This window comes from Salvelinus sp. IW2-2015, linkage group LG19, assembly GCF_002910315.2.
Source record: "Salvelinus sp. IW2-2015 linkage group LG19, ASM291031v2, whole genome shotgun sequence".
NCBI classification, from domain to species: Eukaryota; Metazoa; Chordata; class Actinopteri; order Salmoniformes; family Salmonidae; genus Salvelinus; species Salvelinus sp. IW2-2015.
Window position 1 is genome coordinate 25558549 of NC_036859.1, and position 14407 is coordinate 25572955.

At 41.6% G+C, this 14407-nt stretch overlaps 1 protein-coding gene across 1 annotated transcript in view; it reads left to right on the forward strand.

The window, feature by feature from the left end:
• Positions 1–12635, forward strand: part of LOC111979048 (integrin beta-1) — a 25634-nt gene extending 12999 nt beyond the window's left edge. Inside the window, exons 7-14 of the mRNA XM_024009340.3 lie at positions 5076–5261; positions 6537–6677; positions 7328–7530; positions 7734–7972; positions 8255–8477; positions 8637–8872; positions 9198–9364; positions 11068–12635. Coding sequence (XP_023865108.1) covers positions 5076–5261; positions 6537–6677; positions 7328–7530; positions 7734–7972; positions 8255–8477; positions 8637–8872; positions 9198–9364; positions 11068–11133 — 1461 coding nt within the window. The 3' untranslated portion in view covers positions 11134–12635. The remainder of the gene's footprint in view (positions 1–5075; positions 5262–6536; positions 6678–7327; positions 7531–7733; positions 7973–8254; positions 8478–8636; positions 8873–9197; positions 9365–11067) is intronic.
• Positions 12636–14407: the final 1772 nt, after the last annotated feature.

A 14407-nucleotide genomic window follows, 5' to 3' on the forward strand; every position in this document is an offset into this window, starting at 1 on the left:
TTATTATGATCCTAAGTAATGCCATGATCATTAGTAGGCTTAGTATAGCAGCCTTGTATAACCACCATTGAGCTGTAGGCCTAAGAGCACATCCTGTTAAGTCTTAATACCGTAACTTACTTAGGCCTATATTTCAATACTTATATAGTCTACTGTATCAATCAATAATTAATTTGTTAATGTCATCGCACAGCATACGAGTCATTCATGATTTGAAATGCAATCAAGCATTTTGTTTTAAAATAAAATAAAGCCAGCCTTGAATAATTAGCTTAAACAATAAATAAACCGTTCCATTTCGGAAATTGCATTCACGAATGAATGCGACTGTTTTTCATCTTTGCTGTAATAAAGGCTTAACAAACAAAAAACTTTACAACAGACTCTCTGTTACGCTTGTAATTTATTTAGTGTTTACATTTATTATATTGTGATCTATACAGCACCTGTTTGGTACACATAATGTGCACGCAGCGCTTGCTCTTTACCTTCTTTTTCTTGATCTCCAGTACAATTTATTCTAGTAACTCTAGTACAATTTATTCGACACATCTGACTTTCCCTTTACCTCCTGAGCAACAAGTAAACATTCCCCCGTTTCTAGAATATTTGCCACGTCCTCTGCATCCAACCAATTTATTGATGTGATTATGYTATGCTATAGGTCAGACCCTATTGTGCCCTATTCAGACTGGATTAGTTTTACTGGGGGAGGTCGGGTAATGTACAGTTGAAGTCGGAAGTTTACATACACCTTAGCCAAATACATTTAAACTCAGTTTTTCACAATTCCTGACATTTAATCCTAGTAAAAATTCCCTGTTTTAAGTCAGTTAGGATCGCCACTTTWTTTTAAGAATGTGCAATGTCAGAATAATAGTAAAGAGAATGATTTATTTTAGCTTTTATTTCTTTCATCACATTCCCAGTGGGTGAGAAGTTTACATACACTCAATTAGTATTTGGTAGCATTGCCTTTAAATTGTTTAACTTGGGTCAAACGTTTCAGGTAGCCTTCCACAAGCTTCCCACAATAAGTTGGGTGAATTTTGGCCCATTCCTCCTGACAGAGCTGGTGTAACTGAGTCAGGTTTGTAGAATTACTTGCTCACACACACTTTTTCAGTTCTGCCCACAAATTTTCTATAGGATTGAGGTCAGGGATTTGTGATGGCCACTCAAATACATTGACTTTGTTGTCCTTAAGCCATTTTGCGCACAACTTGGAAGAATGCTTGGGTCATTGTCATATTGGAAGACCCATTTGCGACCAAGCTTCAACTTCCTGACTGATGTCTTGAGATTTGTTTCAATATATCCACATAATTTCCTACCTCATGATTCCATCTATTTGTGAAGTGCACCAGACCCTCCTGCAACAAAGCACCCCCCACAACATGATGCTGCCATCCCCGTGCTACACGGTTGGGATGGTGTTCTTCGGCTTGAAGCCTCCCCCCTTTTCCTCCTAAACATAACGATGGTCATTATGGCCAAACAGTTCTACTTTGTTTCATCAGACCAGAGGACATTTCCCAATGTACGATCTTTGTTCTCGTGTGCAGTTGCAAGCCGTAGTCTGGCTTTTTTTATGCGGTTTTGAGCGTGGCTTCTTCCTTGCTGACGGCCTTTCAGGTTATGTCGATATAGGACTCGTTTTACTGTGAATATAGATGCTTTGTACATGTTTCCTCCAGCATCTTCACAAGGTCCTTTGCTGTTGTCTGGGATTGATTTGCACTTTTCGCACCAAAGTACGTTAATCTCTAGAGATCCTTCCTGAGCGGTATGACGGCTGCGTGGTCCCATGGTGTTTATACTTGCGTACTATTGTTTGTACAGATGAATGTGTACCTTCAGGCATTTGGAAATTACTCCCAAGATGAACCAGACTTGTGGAGGTCTACAATTCTTTTTCTGAGGTCTTGGCAGATTTCTTTGGATTTTCCCATGATGTCAAGCAAAGAGCACTAGCTGAGTTTGAAATACATCCACAGGTACACCTCCAATTGACTCAAATGATGTAATTTAGCCTCTTTAGAAACTTCTAAAGCATGACATAATTTTCTGGAATTTTCCAAGCTGTTTAAAGGCACAGTCAACTTAGTGCATGTAAATTTCTGACCCACTGGAATTGTGATAGAGTGAAATAATCTGTCTGTAAACAATTATTGGAAAACTGACTTGTGTCATGCACAAAGTAGATGTCCTCACCGACTTGCCAAAACTATAGTTTGTTAACAAGAAATTTGTGGAGTGGTTGAAAAACGAGTGTTAATGACTCCAACCTAAGTGCATGTAAACTTCCGACTTCAACTGTAATTATGTGCACGAGCACAAAACACAACCTCTGTAATTTTAGTCCCGTCCGAATCTACAATGCCAGGAATTTTTTACATGGCTGTGTTTTGAGAGAAATGTCGGAGTTTGACAGCTGTCGCTTGTGGCCTACATGTAGCCTATCAACTTTCACAGTGAATGCTTTTGTTTATATGTTTTGTGRGTATGAATTGAATATTGCCACATGCATCAGTAAAAAATATTGAGTCTATTTAATGCAACCCTTGCTGTTAATAGATCGCATAGCAGCATACAACTGACCTAAACGTTTGGAAATGATAAATTAACTTTCTCATCCATTGCCTTAAAACACATCTCAAGTGCAATTGCACTGAAGGCTGGGGGGCATTTAGGACGTACTGCGGATCTATAAAATATCCTAATGATTATGATCAGACTTCCTCAATTCAAATATTATGGCGACACTATACCAAAGATGGTTTGGTATGGTTTAGAAACTTTGGAACCAAGCTGGAGTTATCAGTGTGGCCCTATCAAGAAAGCTTAGGTAACTGGAAATTGTGACTACCGCCCTGTAGCACTCACTTCTGTCATCATGAAGTGCTTTGAGAGACTAGTCAAGGACCATATCACCTCCATCCTACCTGACACCCTAGACCCACTCCAATTTGCTTACCGCCCCAATAGGTCCGCAATCGCAATCACACTGCACACTGCCCTAACCCACCTGGACAAGAGGAATACCTATGTAGGAATGCTGTTCATCGATTACAGCTCAGCATTTAACACCATAGTACCCTCCAAACTCGTCATTAAGCTCGAGACCCAGGGTCTCGACCCCCCCTGTGCAACTGGGTCCTGGACTTCCTGACGGGGCGCCCCCAGGTGGTGAGCGTAGGTAACAACATCTCCACCCCGCTGATCCTCAACACTGGGGCCCCACAAGGGTGCGTTCTCAGCCCTCTCCTGTACTCCCTGTTCACCCACGACTGCGTGGCCATGCACGCCTCCAACTCAATCATCAAGTTTGCAGACGACACTACAGTGGTAGACTTGATTACCAACAACGACGAGACGGCCTACAGGGAGGAGGTGAGGGCCCTCGGAGTGTGGTGTCAGGAAAATAACCTCACACTCAATGTCAACAAAACAAAGGAGATGATCGTGGACTTCAGGAAACAGCAGAGGGAGCAGCCKCCTATCCACATTGACGGGACAGTAGTGGAGAGGGTGGAAAGTTTTAAGWTCCTCGGCGTACACATCACGGACAAACTGAAATGGTCCACCCACACAGACAGCGTGGTGAAGAAGGCGCAGCAGCGCCTCTTCAACCTCAGGAGGCTGAAAAAATTTGGCTTGTCACCAAAAACACTCACAAACATTTACAGATGCACAATCGAGAGCATCCTGTCGGTCTATATCACCGCCTGGTACGGCAACTGCTCCGCCCATAACCGTAAGACTCTCCAGAGGGTAGTGAGGTCTGCACAACACATCACCGGGGGCAAACTACCTGCCCTCCAGGACACCAACACCACCCGATGTCACAGGAAGGCCAAAAAGATCATCAAGGACAACAACCACCCGAACCACTGCCTGTTCACCCCGCTATCATCCAGAAGGCGAGGTCAGTACAGGTGCATCAAAGTGGGGACCGAGAGACTGAAAAACAGCTTCTATCTCAAGGCCATCAGACTGTTAAACAGCCATCACTAACATTGAGTGGCTGCTGCCAACATACTGACTCAACTCTAGCCACTTTAATAATGGAAAAATGGATGTAATACATGTATCACTAGCCACTTTAAACAATGCTACTTTATATAATGTTTTCATACCCTACATTACTCATCTCATATGTATATACTGTACTCTATACCACCTACTGCATCTTGCCTATGCCGTTCGGCCATCACTCATTCATATATTTTTATGTACATATTCTTATTCATTCCTTTACACTTGTGTGTATAAGGTAGTTGTTGTGAAATTGTAAGGTTAGATTACTTGTTCGATATTACTGCATGGTCGGAACTAGAAGCACAAGCATTTCGCTACACTCGCATTAACATCTGTGTATGTGACAAACAAAATGTGATTTGATTTGATCGCCTGGACATGTTGAAATACTGTATATTCATGTATCATGTACTGTATCTAGAATAAAAACCTCCAGGCTTCCATCATAACTGTCCATTTATAGAAGGGGAAAAAAGAATTACAAGGGGCAGTTTGTAAAAAAATATCCTATCCGAATCATTTTTTTGTCAGGGACAGCCCTAATAAAGTTAACGTATCATATATGGCAAGGGTCGGCAACAGGCGGCCCGAGGGTCAAAACCGCCCCGCAAGTGTTTTTCTTGGGTGGCCCCCCAATATTTTTAGTAAAACATTTTTGGTTTGTTTATGGTCAAAAAAGACTGAAATCACAAGGAATTCGGCAAATATATATATTTAGGAAATCTGTTCCCAAGTATTCCCGCAAATAAAAAAAGAGACATGATCGTGTCTCAATGTTATCGAAGTATGAAATGATTGTTTTTCTCAAATACATTATACTTTTGGGCTTAGTTGTGGTCAATTTGCAGTGTACAAATTATTACAATTATGTTCCGGCCCCCCTACCATCCACTCTGACAAAAATCGGCTGAATCTAGTTGCCTACCCCTAGTATATGGTATAACATGCTGTATGACTGGCACATGTCTCAGTGGTATGGATCATTGGATCTTTGTTTTTGACATTTTCATCTTGCATTTCTTTTCAATTGACAGGACTATCCCTCCATTGCCCATTTGGTCCAGAAACTGAGCGACAACAACATTCAGACCATTTTTGCTGTTACTGAGGAATTCCAGCCTGTTTACAGAGAACTGAAGAACCTCATCCCCAAGTCTGCAGTAGGAACTCTGTCCTCCAACTCCAGCAACGTCATCAAGCTCATTATCGATTCTTACAACGTGAGTTTAACTCCATAACTTTGACTTGGAATGGCTGTTTGATGTAAAGCTAATAATTACTGTGCAGGAAATAAATACCTGGGATGGGACCCTATTCCCTATATAGTGCACTGGACCCTATTCCCTATATAGTGCACTGTACCCTATTCCCTATATAGTGCACTGGACCCTATTCCCTATATAGTGCACTGGACCCTATTCCCTATATAGTGCACTGGACCCTATTCCCTATATAGAGCACTACTGTTCTTCTATTGACATATTTTGTTGAAATTCTCTGTAGGATGTTTGATAGTCTCTGTCATCTGAAGAACTTCTCTGTGTGTTGTTTGCAGTGCTTGACTTGTACTGAAATAAGTGCCGGTAGTCATTTTGGATGCCGGTACTGTTTATATTTAGGTGCAGGAGCTCCACAATACTTTTGATCTAATATTCTAGAAGAGGAACAGGAACTCAAGCAGTAGAACATTAGAGGTGCTTGTACTCCGCTCCGGTGAGCTCCTGCCCAGGTCAAGCACTGGTGGTTTGATAGGTGTCTGTCATCTGAAGATATTCTCTGTATGTCGTGTGATAGTCTCTGTCATCTGAGATATCTCTGTATGTCGTGGTGATATTCTCTGTATGTTGTGTGATAGTCTCTGTCATCTGAAGATATTCTCTGTATGTGTGTGATAGTCTCTGTCATCTGAAGAATTCTCTGTATGTTGTGTGATAGTCTCGTGCATCTTAAAGATATTCTCTGTATGTCGTGTGATAGTCTCTGTCATCTGAAGATATTCTCTGTATGTCTGTGTGATAGTCTCTGTCATCTCTAAAGATATTCTCTGTATGTCGTTTGATAGTCTCTGTCATCTGTCATCTGAAGATATTCTCTGTATGTCGTGTGATAGTCTCTGTCATCTTAAAGATATTCTCTGTATGTCGTGTGATAGTCTCTGTCATCTGAAGATATCTCTGTATGTCGTGTGATAGTCTCTGTCATCTGAAGATATTCTCTGTATGTGTCGTTGATAGTCTCTGTCATCTGTCATCTGAGATATTCTCTGTATGTTGTGTAGTCTCTGGTCATCTGAAGTATTCTTGTATGTCGTGTGATAGTCTCTGTCATCTGAAAAGATATTCTTCTGTATGTCGTGTGATAGTCTCTGTCATCTGTAAGTATTTCTGCATGGGCAGTGTGATAGTCTCTTCATATGTTCATTCTGAAGATATTCTCTGTATGTCGTGTGATAGTCTCTGTCATCTTAAAGATATTCTCTGTATGTCGTGTGATAGTCTCTGTCATCTGAAGTCATTCTGGAAAACGGCAAGCTGCCTGAAGGTGTATCCATAACATACAAGTCCATCTGCAAGAACGGTTGGGTAGGAACAGGAGAGAATGGAAGAAAATGCTCTAACATCTCCATTGGAGATGAGGTAAGTGTGAGCTAGCACAGCCTTCCTTAGTCGTCTGGTCTCTATTGAAATATGGATTGAGAATAAAAATGTGTCAATGTATTACATCTGGAAAAGGTATAAACCATCCAAGACATTTTAGGAGTTTACTAATGAAAAACAAGAAGAGGGAATATCGTTGAGACTGTTTATTGTCAACTATTCCGCTCAAGAGGCCTTTCTCAATGCCAGTGTCCAGGAGTTTACTAACGGGTGATTCCAGCTGTTGAGGAAAACTCGTTCCAAGGATCAGGCAGAGGTCATTATAATAAGAGCCTATTCAGCTGTATGAAGATTTTAACATTGAGCAAGGCCTCTGGAGCCCGTAGAGATAAAGAGCCAGCAGCAAATCACTCCTGTGAGAAGACGAAAACTTAACAGTCATGGAAAATTACCAGTTGAATAGCACTATACAACTCAACCATTTTACATAGCATTTAGACTGTAACAAAACCATTTTACATAGCATTTAGACTGTAACAAAACCATTTTACATAGCATTTAGACTAACAAAACCATTTTTGCCCCAATACAGCATTATGGACGTTTAGTTTGGAAATGACTAACATTTTGTGCATGCACAGGTTGACTTTTCGACTGAATCGCCCTAATACCTTCATCCTATCATCTAGGTGTCCTTTGAGATTGCCATCAAGTCCGAGAAGTGTCCGCCTCAAGGCAAGTCCGAGACCATTACAATCAAGCCCCTGGGTTTTACTGAGAATGTGGAGATCGTCCTCAACTTCATCTGCGAATGTGAATGTTCCAAAGATGGAAAACCTCTCAGCGAGATGTGCCACAATGGCAACGGGACCTTTGAGTGTGGAGCCTGCAGGTACGATATAAAAACAGTTGTTTTAGTTCTACTTTTTGGGGTGTGAAATGTTGTTCTGAAACTATACGCTGAGTGCATGTGTGCATCCCAAATGGCACCCTATTCCCTATATAGTGCACTACTTTTGACCTGAGCCCTGCAGGCCTAGGGTGTCGATACAGGTGCCATTTGGGACGCATACTAAGTCTCTTGCTTTCTCTCAGGTGCAACGAGGGCCGTATTGGCAGACTGTGTGAGTGCAGTACAGACGAGGTGAGGACGGACGACCTGGACGCTAACTGTCGGAAGGACAACGGTACAGACATCTGCAGCAACAACGGAGACTGTGTGTGTGGAACCTGTGAGTGTAAAAAGAGAGAGAACCCAGAAGAACGTTACAGTGGGAAGTTCTGCGAGTGTGACAACTTCAACTGTGACCGCTCCAACAACAAACTCTGCGGAGGTAGGACCCGTGGCTTGCCCCCTTGGTTTTTTATACAAGTTTTTGTTGACACATTGAGTTCATTGGACACTGGTGCGTACTGTAACAGTACCACAGCCATTATGAGTAGGCTAATTAATAGAATAAACAACTGAACGAACCTCCATTTTCTCCACCCCTTTCCTCAGACATGGTCTGAAAGAAAATGTTTTAGATTGGGTGATTCTTCAAAATGGGTGGTTGAGTTGTGTAGGCCTAGCATTGATTGAACCTCTTATTTTCTCCCCCCCTCCCCTCTACTAGGACATGGACGTTGTGAGTGCAGGGTGTGTATCTGTGATGCCAACTACACGGGCAGCGCCTGCGACTGTTCCCTGGACACCTCCACCTGCCTAGCAGCCAACAAGCAGATATGTAATGGCCGGGGCACCTGCGAGTGTGGCGTCTGCAAGTGCACCAACCCCAAGTTCCAGGGTCCCACCTGTGAGATCTGCCCCACTTGCCCCGGAGTCTGCGCTGAGCACAAGTGAGCCTGAAACACAGGGTGTCTAAGCAGTCTTTTAGTTTGTTTGTGTGATCTGTTTTTAGGTCTTTTGTATGGACTTTTATCATGTTGCCCCTGGTTACAGACCAAATTTAGCTCTGGGACAATAACGTTTGTTTGAATGATGATTGTCCTCTACAGGGACTGTGTTCAGTGCCGGGCCTTTGAGACAGGAGAGAAGAAGGACACGTGTGAGAGGGACTGCAGCTACTTCAACCTGATCAGAGTGAAGGACCGGGATCAGCTGCCCCAGCCAGCCGACCAGTCCTACCCCCTATCCCACTGTAAGGAGAGGGACGCCAACGACTGCTGGTTCTACTACACCTACGCCGTCAGGAACCACACAGAGAGGGAGGTCTACGTGGTCGACACTCTGGGTGAGTGGACAGATGTTGCTGCTCAACTCTCTGAAAGAAATACAAATCTTTGATTATCCATTTTAAGAATAGCCTGCCCTAATGGCTCGATGTCTGTAAAGCATTTTACAGGCTGTGTCACTAATCACACCTTTTGACTAGGGCCCTGTGGTCTCTGGTCAAAAGTAGTGTACTACAAAGTAAGTTGTGCACTACAAAGGGAATAATATGCCATTAGGGACCACACACAGTGTAGGCCCATGTCCATTGTATGTGATTAACTGTAAATGCAGAATGTTGCCATTGACTCTACACGTGTGTGTGTGTGTGCCCTTCTGTGCTCCAGAGTGCCCAGCGGGTCCTGACATCATCCCCATCGTGGCTGGCGTGGTGGCCGGCATCGTGCTGATCGGCCTGGCCCTCCTTCTCATCTGGAAGCTGCTCATGATCATCCATGACCGCAGGGAGTTTGCCAAGTTCGAGAAGGAGAAAATGAACGCGAAGTGGGACACGGTAAGGCGGATCACACCAGCATACTGTCGGATCACAGCAACAAACTTGCTTTCAGAAAATAATTGCAGTGGATGCTTTTTATTGTTTACATTGCAGATATCAGTGCCTTTGAAGTCCAGAGGGGATTCTGTGTGAACACGAACTGTTATATGTGTGCCTTGGTTATCTCTTTGGCTCAATCTCCCCTTTCCTTTCTGTTCTGTGCCAACAACTGCAGCACAGAGGCCACTGCTCAGGCTGAGACAGACTTTATTCACCTTTGCTCTATGGGCCTTTCCCTGGCTAGGCTAGGGTAGCAGTGCTGCCACCATCTGTTCACTCATCAGTACTACATGCCCATAATAGGCAATAAAGCTGATGTTACCAAAAGAAGCTCAATGGAGCTGCTCAGTGTGCTCTGAAGTCATAGCAACAGTATTCCATGTTCATAGTAGAATGACAGAGCACTTGTGTGCTGAGATAGACTATAGCCTCTGTCTAGACCCAAATGGCACACTATTCCCTATAGAGTGCACTACTTTTGAACAGAGCCCTGTGGGACCTGGTCAAAAGTTGTAGAAGTGCACTATAATGGGAATAGGGTGCTATTTGGGACAGAAACTCAGTCTCAAGAGCATGGCCTTTGCGAAACCATTTTGGTTGGATATGTTTGTATTCTGTATATACACTATTTAGTAGGCTAAATACTTATACTTGGATTTTTATCCAAGACAGTTTAGCAAAAACAGTAGAAAAACACAGAAACATTTGTTTTTACTAAAGAATAAATTAAAACAAACAGAATTTGCCATCCAATAGGTACAGAATAATATAAAGAACGAAACAGAGTTGTGATGTTGTATTGTTAACAAGATATTAGTTAATCAAGTCTTCCTGATTTGTGAATGATATCCATTTCTCCCAGTTACTTTCAAATACAGGTTTTTGGAGTCTTAAGGCATATGTCAAGTTTCCATATTAAACATTTATTGGATTATACTTAGCCATTCTTCAAATTGTGCGGCTTCTACTTTATACCAGTTCCTGGTAATGGTGGCTAAGCCTTTCTGCTTTGTTTCAAACCCTTCACTGCTTCACCTTCTTTTCATGCTTGTCAGGGTTGTGTGCAGAAATGTAGCGGAGTCAAGCGCAGGACACAGGTGTTGAGCAAAACAACAGCGTTTACTCAAAATATAAGCAAAAATTCCTCAAAGGGAATATAACAAACACACAAGCACTAACAACAACCACTAATGAAACAAACAATCACAGACAGAACAGAAATGAATGCCAGAGGGTTAAATAGGGAACATGATAGGGGAATTGAAAATAAATAAAAAAAGCAATGGTGGTCTATCGCATTGGGACGACCACATCTATTAAATGGGTTAAGGTTTAACATGTATTTCACTGCATGTTGTGTGTGCCATTAACATGCAATATTATTGGACATGTGACTGCTTTGTTTACAAAATGTCGAAAATCATATTGTCCAAACCATGGAGCGGCTGCTCTGGATCTGATTTAATTTTAACCAAACTGTGATTTGTGAAGTGGCTCCAACCTAATTATTCTCTTTTTGGGCTACATTCCAAATGGCACCCTATTCATTCCCCTATGGGCTCTGGTCAAAGGTATAGCACTATATAGGGACATTTGGGACAAAGACATAGTATTCATGGTGACCCTTTACCTCACTCTCTCTCTTTACTTGTCTTTTGCAGGGAGTGAATCCCATCTACAAGAGTGCCGTAACAACTGTTTTCAATCCAAAATACGAGGGCAAATGATGGAGCTTCCTCTGTCATTACAACACTGTATGCAAAAGAATATGGAAGGAGGGGTGTTTTATMTTCACTTTGGTTTTTTAGTTGCCAAATGATAGCAGTGCATTTTGACACTATTTCAGTATATTTTACTAACTGCTTTTTCTATGCATTGTTTGAATTGTACAGTATGTATAAACTTGGGTTTTACCTTGTTTGGGGAACTTGAGAGAGTCCTTTAAAACTGAATTTTTGCCACTGGAATGGTAGGGTCATTGAAGGTGTGGTTGTGCCTTTCAAAGAACCGTGGAGCCATTCTTTCTGTTTTGAGGGTGAAATTGGATGTCGATATAGGACAAGATATGTAGCGATAGCTGGCCATTGGGACAGCAATAAATTGTAATGTGTACAGTTTGTAGGCAATGGATTCTGTCTYAGCCATATTTTAGTGACAGAAAAGGTCTGGAAGCAAAGGTATGTTTCTTTTCAATGACTTTCTTCAACCTGAACAATCAGTTGAATAATTTTTGGGGTTTGTCACGATATTTGTGAATCTTTATAAATGAAATGACATCAAGTACAGTAGTGGTATTATGGGCTCCAGGTTTACATTTTTTTTGTTTTAAAGTAGACTCAGGTCCCTATTAAACTCCTCATTAATAGCAATGCCAAATAAGACACAACTCACTGCCTTCTCGTTTTAAGTGTCTTGTTTCAGTTAAAGWAATGTAATTCTGAATGGGGTTCTGAATGTTTTTTTACTTGACCTAAAGCCCCAGCTTTCTTTTTTGCTGTCAAATCATTCTCACCTTAATCCTTTTCTAATTTGATGGTTTGATCAAACTCGTCTTCCATTGAATAATGGTGATTACATTTCAGTTATAAACATCAGTGTTATGGGAATGATGTCAGTCAGATCTTTGTAAAATTTCAAACATCCCACTTAGTTGTAAGAACACGCCGTGCTCTTTGTTTTTAAAGGGTATTTTTATTTCATCAAATTCACATTTCGCAAATATTTTATTTCTGAAATGTTTTATTAAAGTTCCAATACAAATTACCCTAACATTGCTACATGCTGCATGTGTGTGTGTGTTAATTATTGTGTCCTTGCTTTATCTTACTGTTAGAGAGAATCCAGTGGAATGTATCCAAGGTTACAATGTCCAGGGAATGTTCAGGGAATCCAGCGTTCTACTCACTGCCTATCTTATGCTACCCACATGTTTTCTACAGTTAAAGGTCCAATGCAGCTGTTTTTATCTCAATATCCAATCATTTCTGGGTAACAATTAAGTGATTGTTTTCAATTAAAATGATCAAAAAGAAACAAATAGCTTCTTAGCGAAGAGCAATTTCTCAAGCAAGAATTGTTATAGTCTGGGAGTGGTCAAAGTGGGGAAAGGAAGAGGTTTGGAACTCTTTCTTATTGATCTATGAACTATACTGAATTAAAATATTAATGCTACATGTAAAGTGTTGGTCCCATGTTTCATGAGCTGAAATAAAAGATCCCTGAAATGTTCCATACTCACAAAAAGCGTATTTCTTTTAAATGTTGTGCACAAATTTGTTTACATCCCTATTAGTGAGCATTTCTCATTTTCCAAGATAATCCATCCACCTGACAGGTGTGGCATATCAAGAAGCTGATTAAACAGCACGATCATTACACAGGTGCACCTTATGCTGGGAACAATAAAAGGCCACGTGTAACCACGCCAGCCCAGGACCTCCACATCCGACTACTTCACCTGCGGGATCGTCTGAGACCAGCCACCCGGACAGCTGGTGAAACTGTGGGTTTGCACATCCGAATAATGTCTGCACAAACGGTCAGAAATCGTCTCAGGGAAGCTCATCTGCGTGCTTGTCGTCCTCACAAGGGTCTTGACCTGACTGCTGTTCGGCATCGTAACTGGCTACAGTGGGGGAATCCTCACCGTCGATGGCCACTGGTACATTGGAGAAGTGTGCTCTTCACGGTGGAATCCCGGTTTCAACTGTAACATACAGAATAAAATTTCTGTAACTGAAACAAGACACTTAAAACAAGAAGGTAGATGGCAGACAGCATATATGGGGTTGTGTGGGCAAGCGGTTTGCTGATGTCAATGTTGTGAACAGAGTGCCCCATGGTGGCGGGGGTGTTATGGTATGGGCAGGCATAAGCTATGGACAACAAACACAATTGGATTTTATCGATGGCAATTTAAATGCACAGAATACTGTGACGAGATCCTGAGGCCCCTTGTCGTGCCATTAATCCACCGCCATCACCTCATGTTTCAGCATGATAATGCATAGCCCCATGTCGCAAGGATCTGTACACAATTCCTGGAAACTGAAAATGTTCTACTTCTTCCATTGCATGCATACTCACCAGACATTAAACCCATTGAGCATGTTTGGGATGCTCTGGATTGATGTGTACGACAGCGTGTTSCAGTTTCCGCCAATATCCAGCAACTTCGTACAGCCATTGAAGAGGAGTGGGACAACATTCCACAAGCCACAATCAACAGCCTGATCAACTCTATGTGAAGGAGATGTGTTACGCTATATGAGGCAAATGGTCACACCAGATACTGACTGGTTTTCTGATCCATGCCCCAAACCTTTTTTTAAGTTACAGTATCTGTGACCAACAAATGCATATCTGTATTCCCAGTCATGTGAAATCTATAGATTTTAAGCCTAGTGAATTTATTTCATTTGACTGAATTCCTTATATGAAATGTAACTCAGTAAAATCTTTGAAATTGTTGCATGTTGCGTTTATATTTGTGTTCAGTATAATTTACAGCTATTTTCAAACACTAAAAGGGCATTATCATTATAACAGTATTATTCCAACATCATAGTTTGGAAATATATACAAAACACAGGAAATCAAGTTTTGGAGTGCACTGYACCTTTAAAATATGCATTTCAGCTCTCTTATCCTTACCAATTCATCCATTTTCCAACTCAGGATAAATCTCAGGATAGTGTCTCATGATCTGAACAACAGAAATACAGCTGCCACTGTTCTCAGATGCCTGCACCTGCAGTCTTGCTGCTGCTGTAATGCCTGATGACTTGAGTGAAGACGTTTGCAGATACTGGCAGTGGTGCAAAGTACTATTTAAGTCATATTGGGGGGGAATCTGTACTTTACTATTTCAATTTTTGACTACTTTTACTTTACTACATTCCTAAAGAAAATAATGTACTTTTTACTCCATACATTTCCCCTAACACAATGCTTAGCTGGACAGGAAAATGGTCCAATTAATTCACTTATCAAGAGAACATC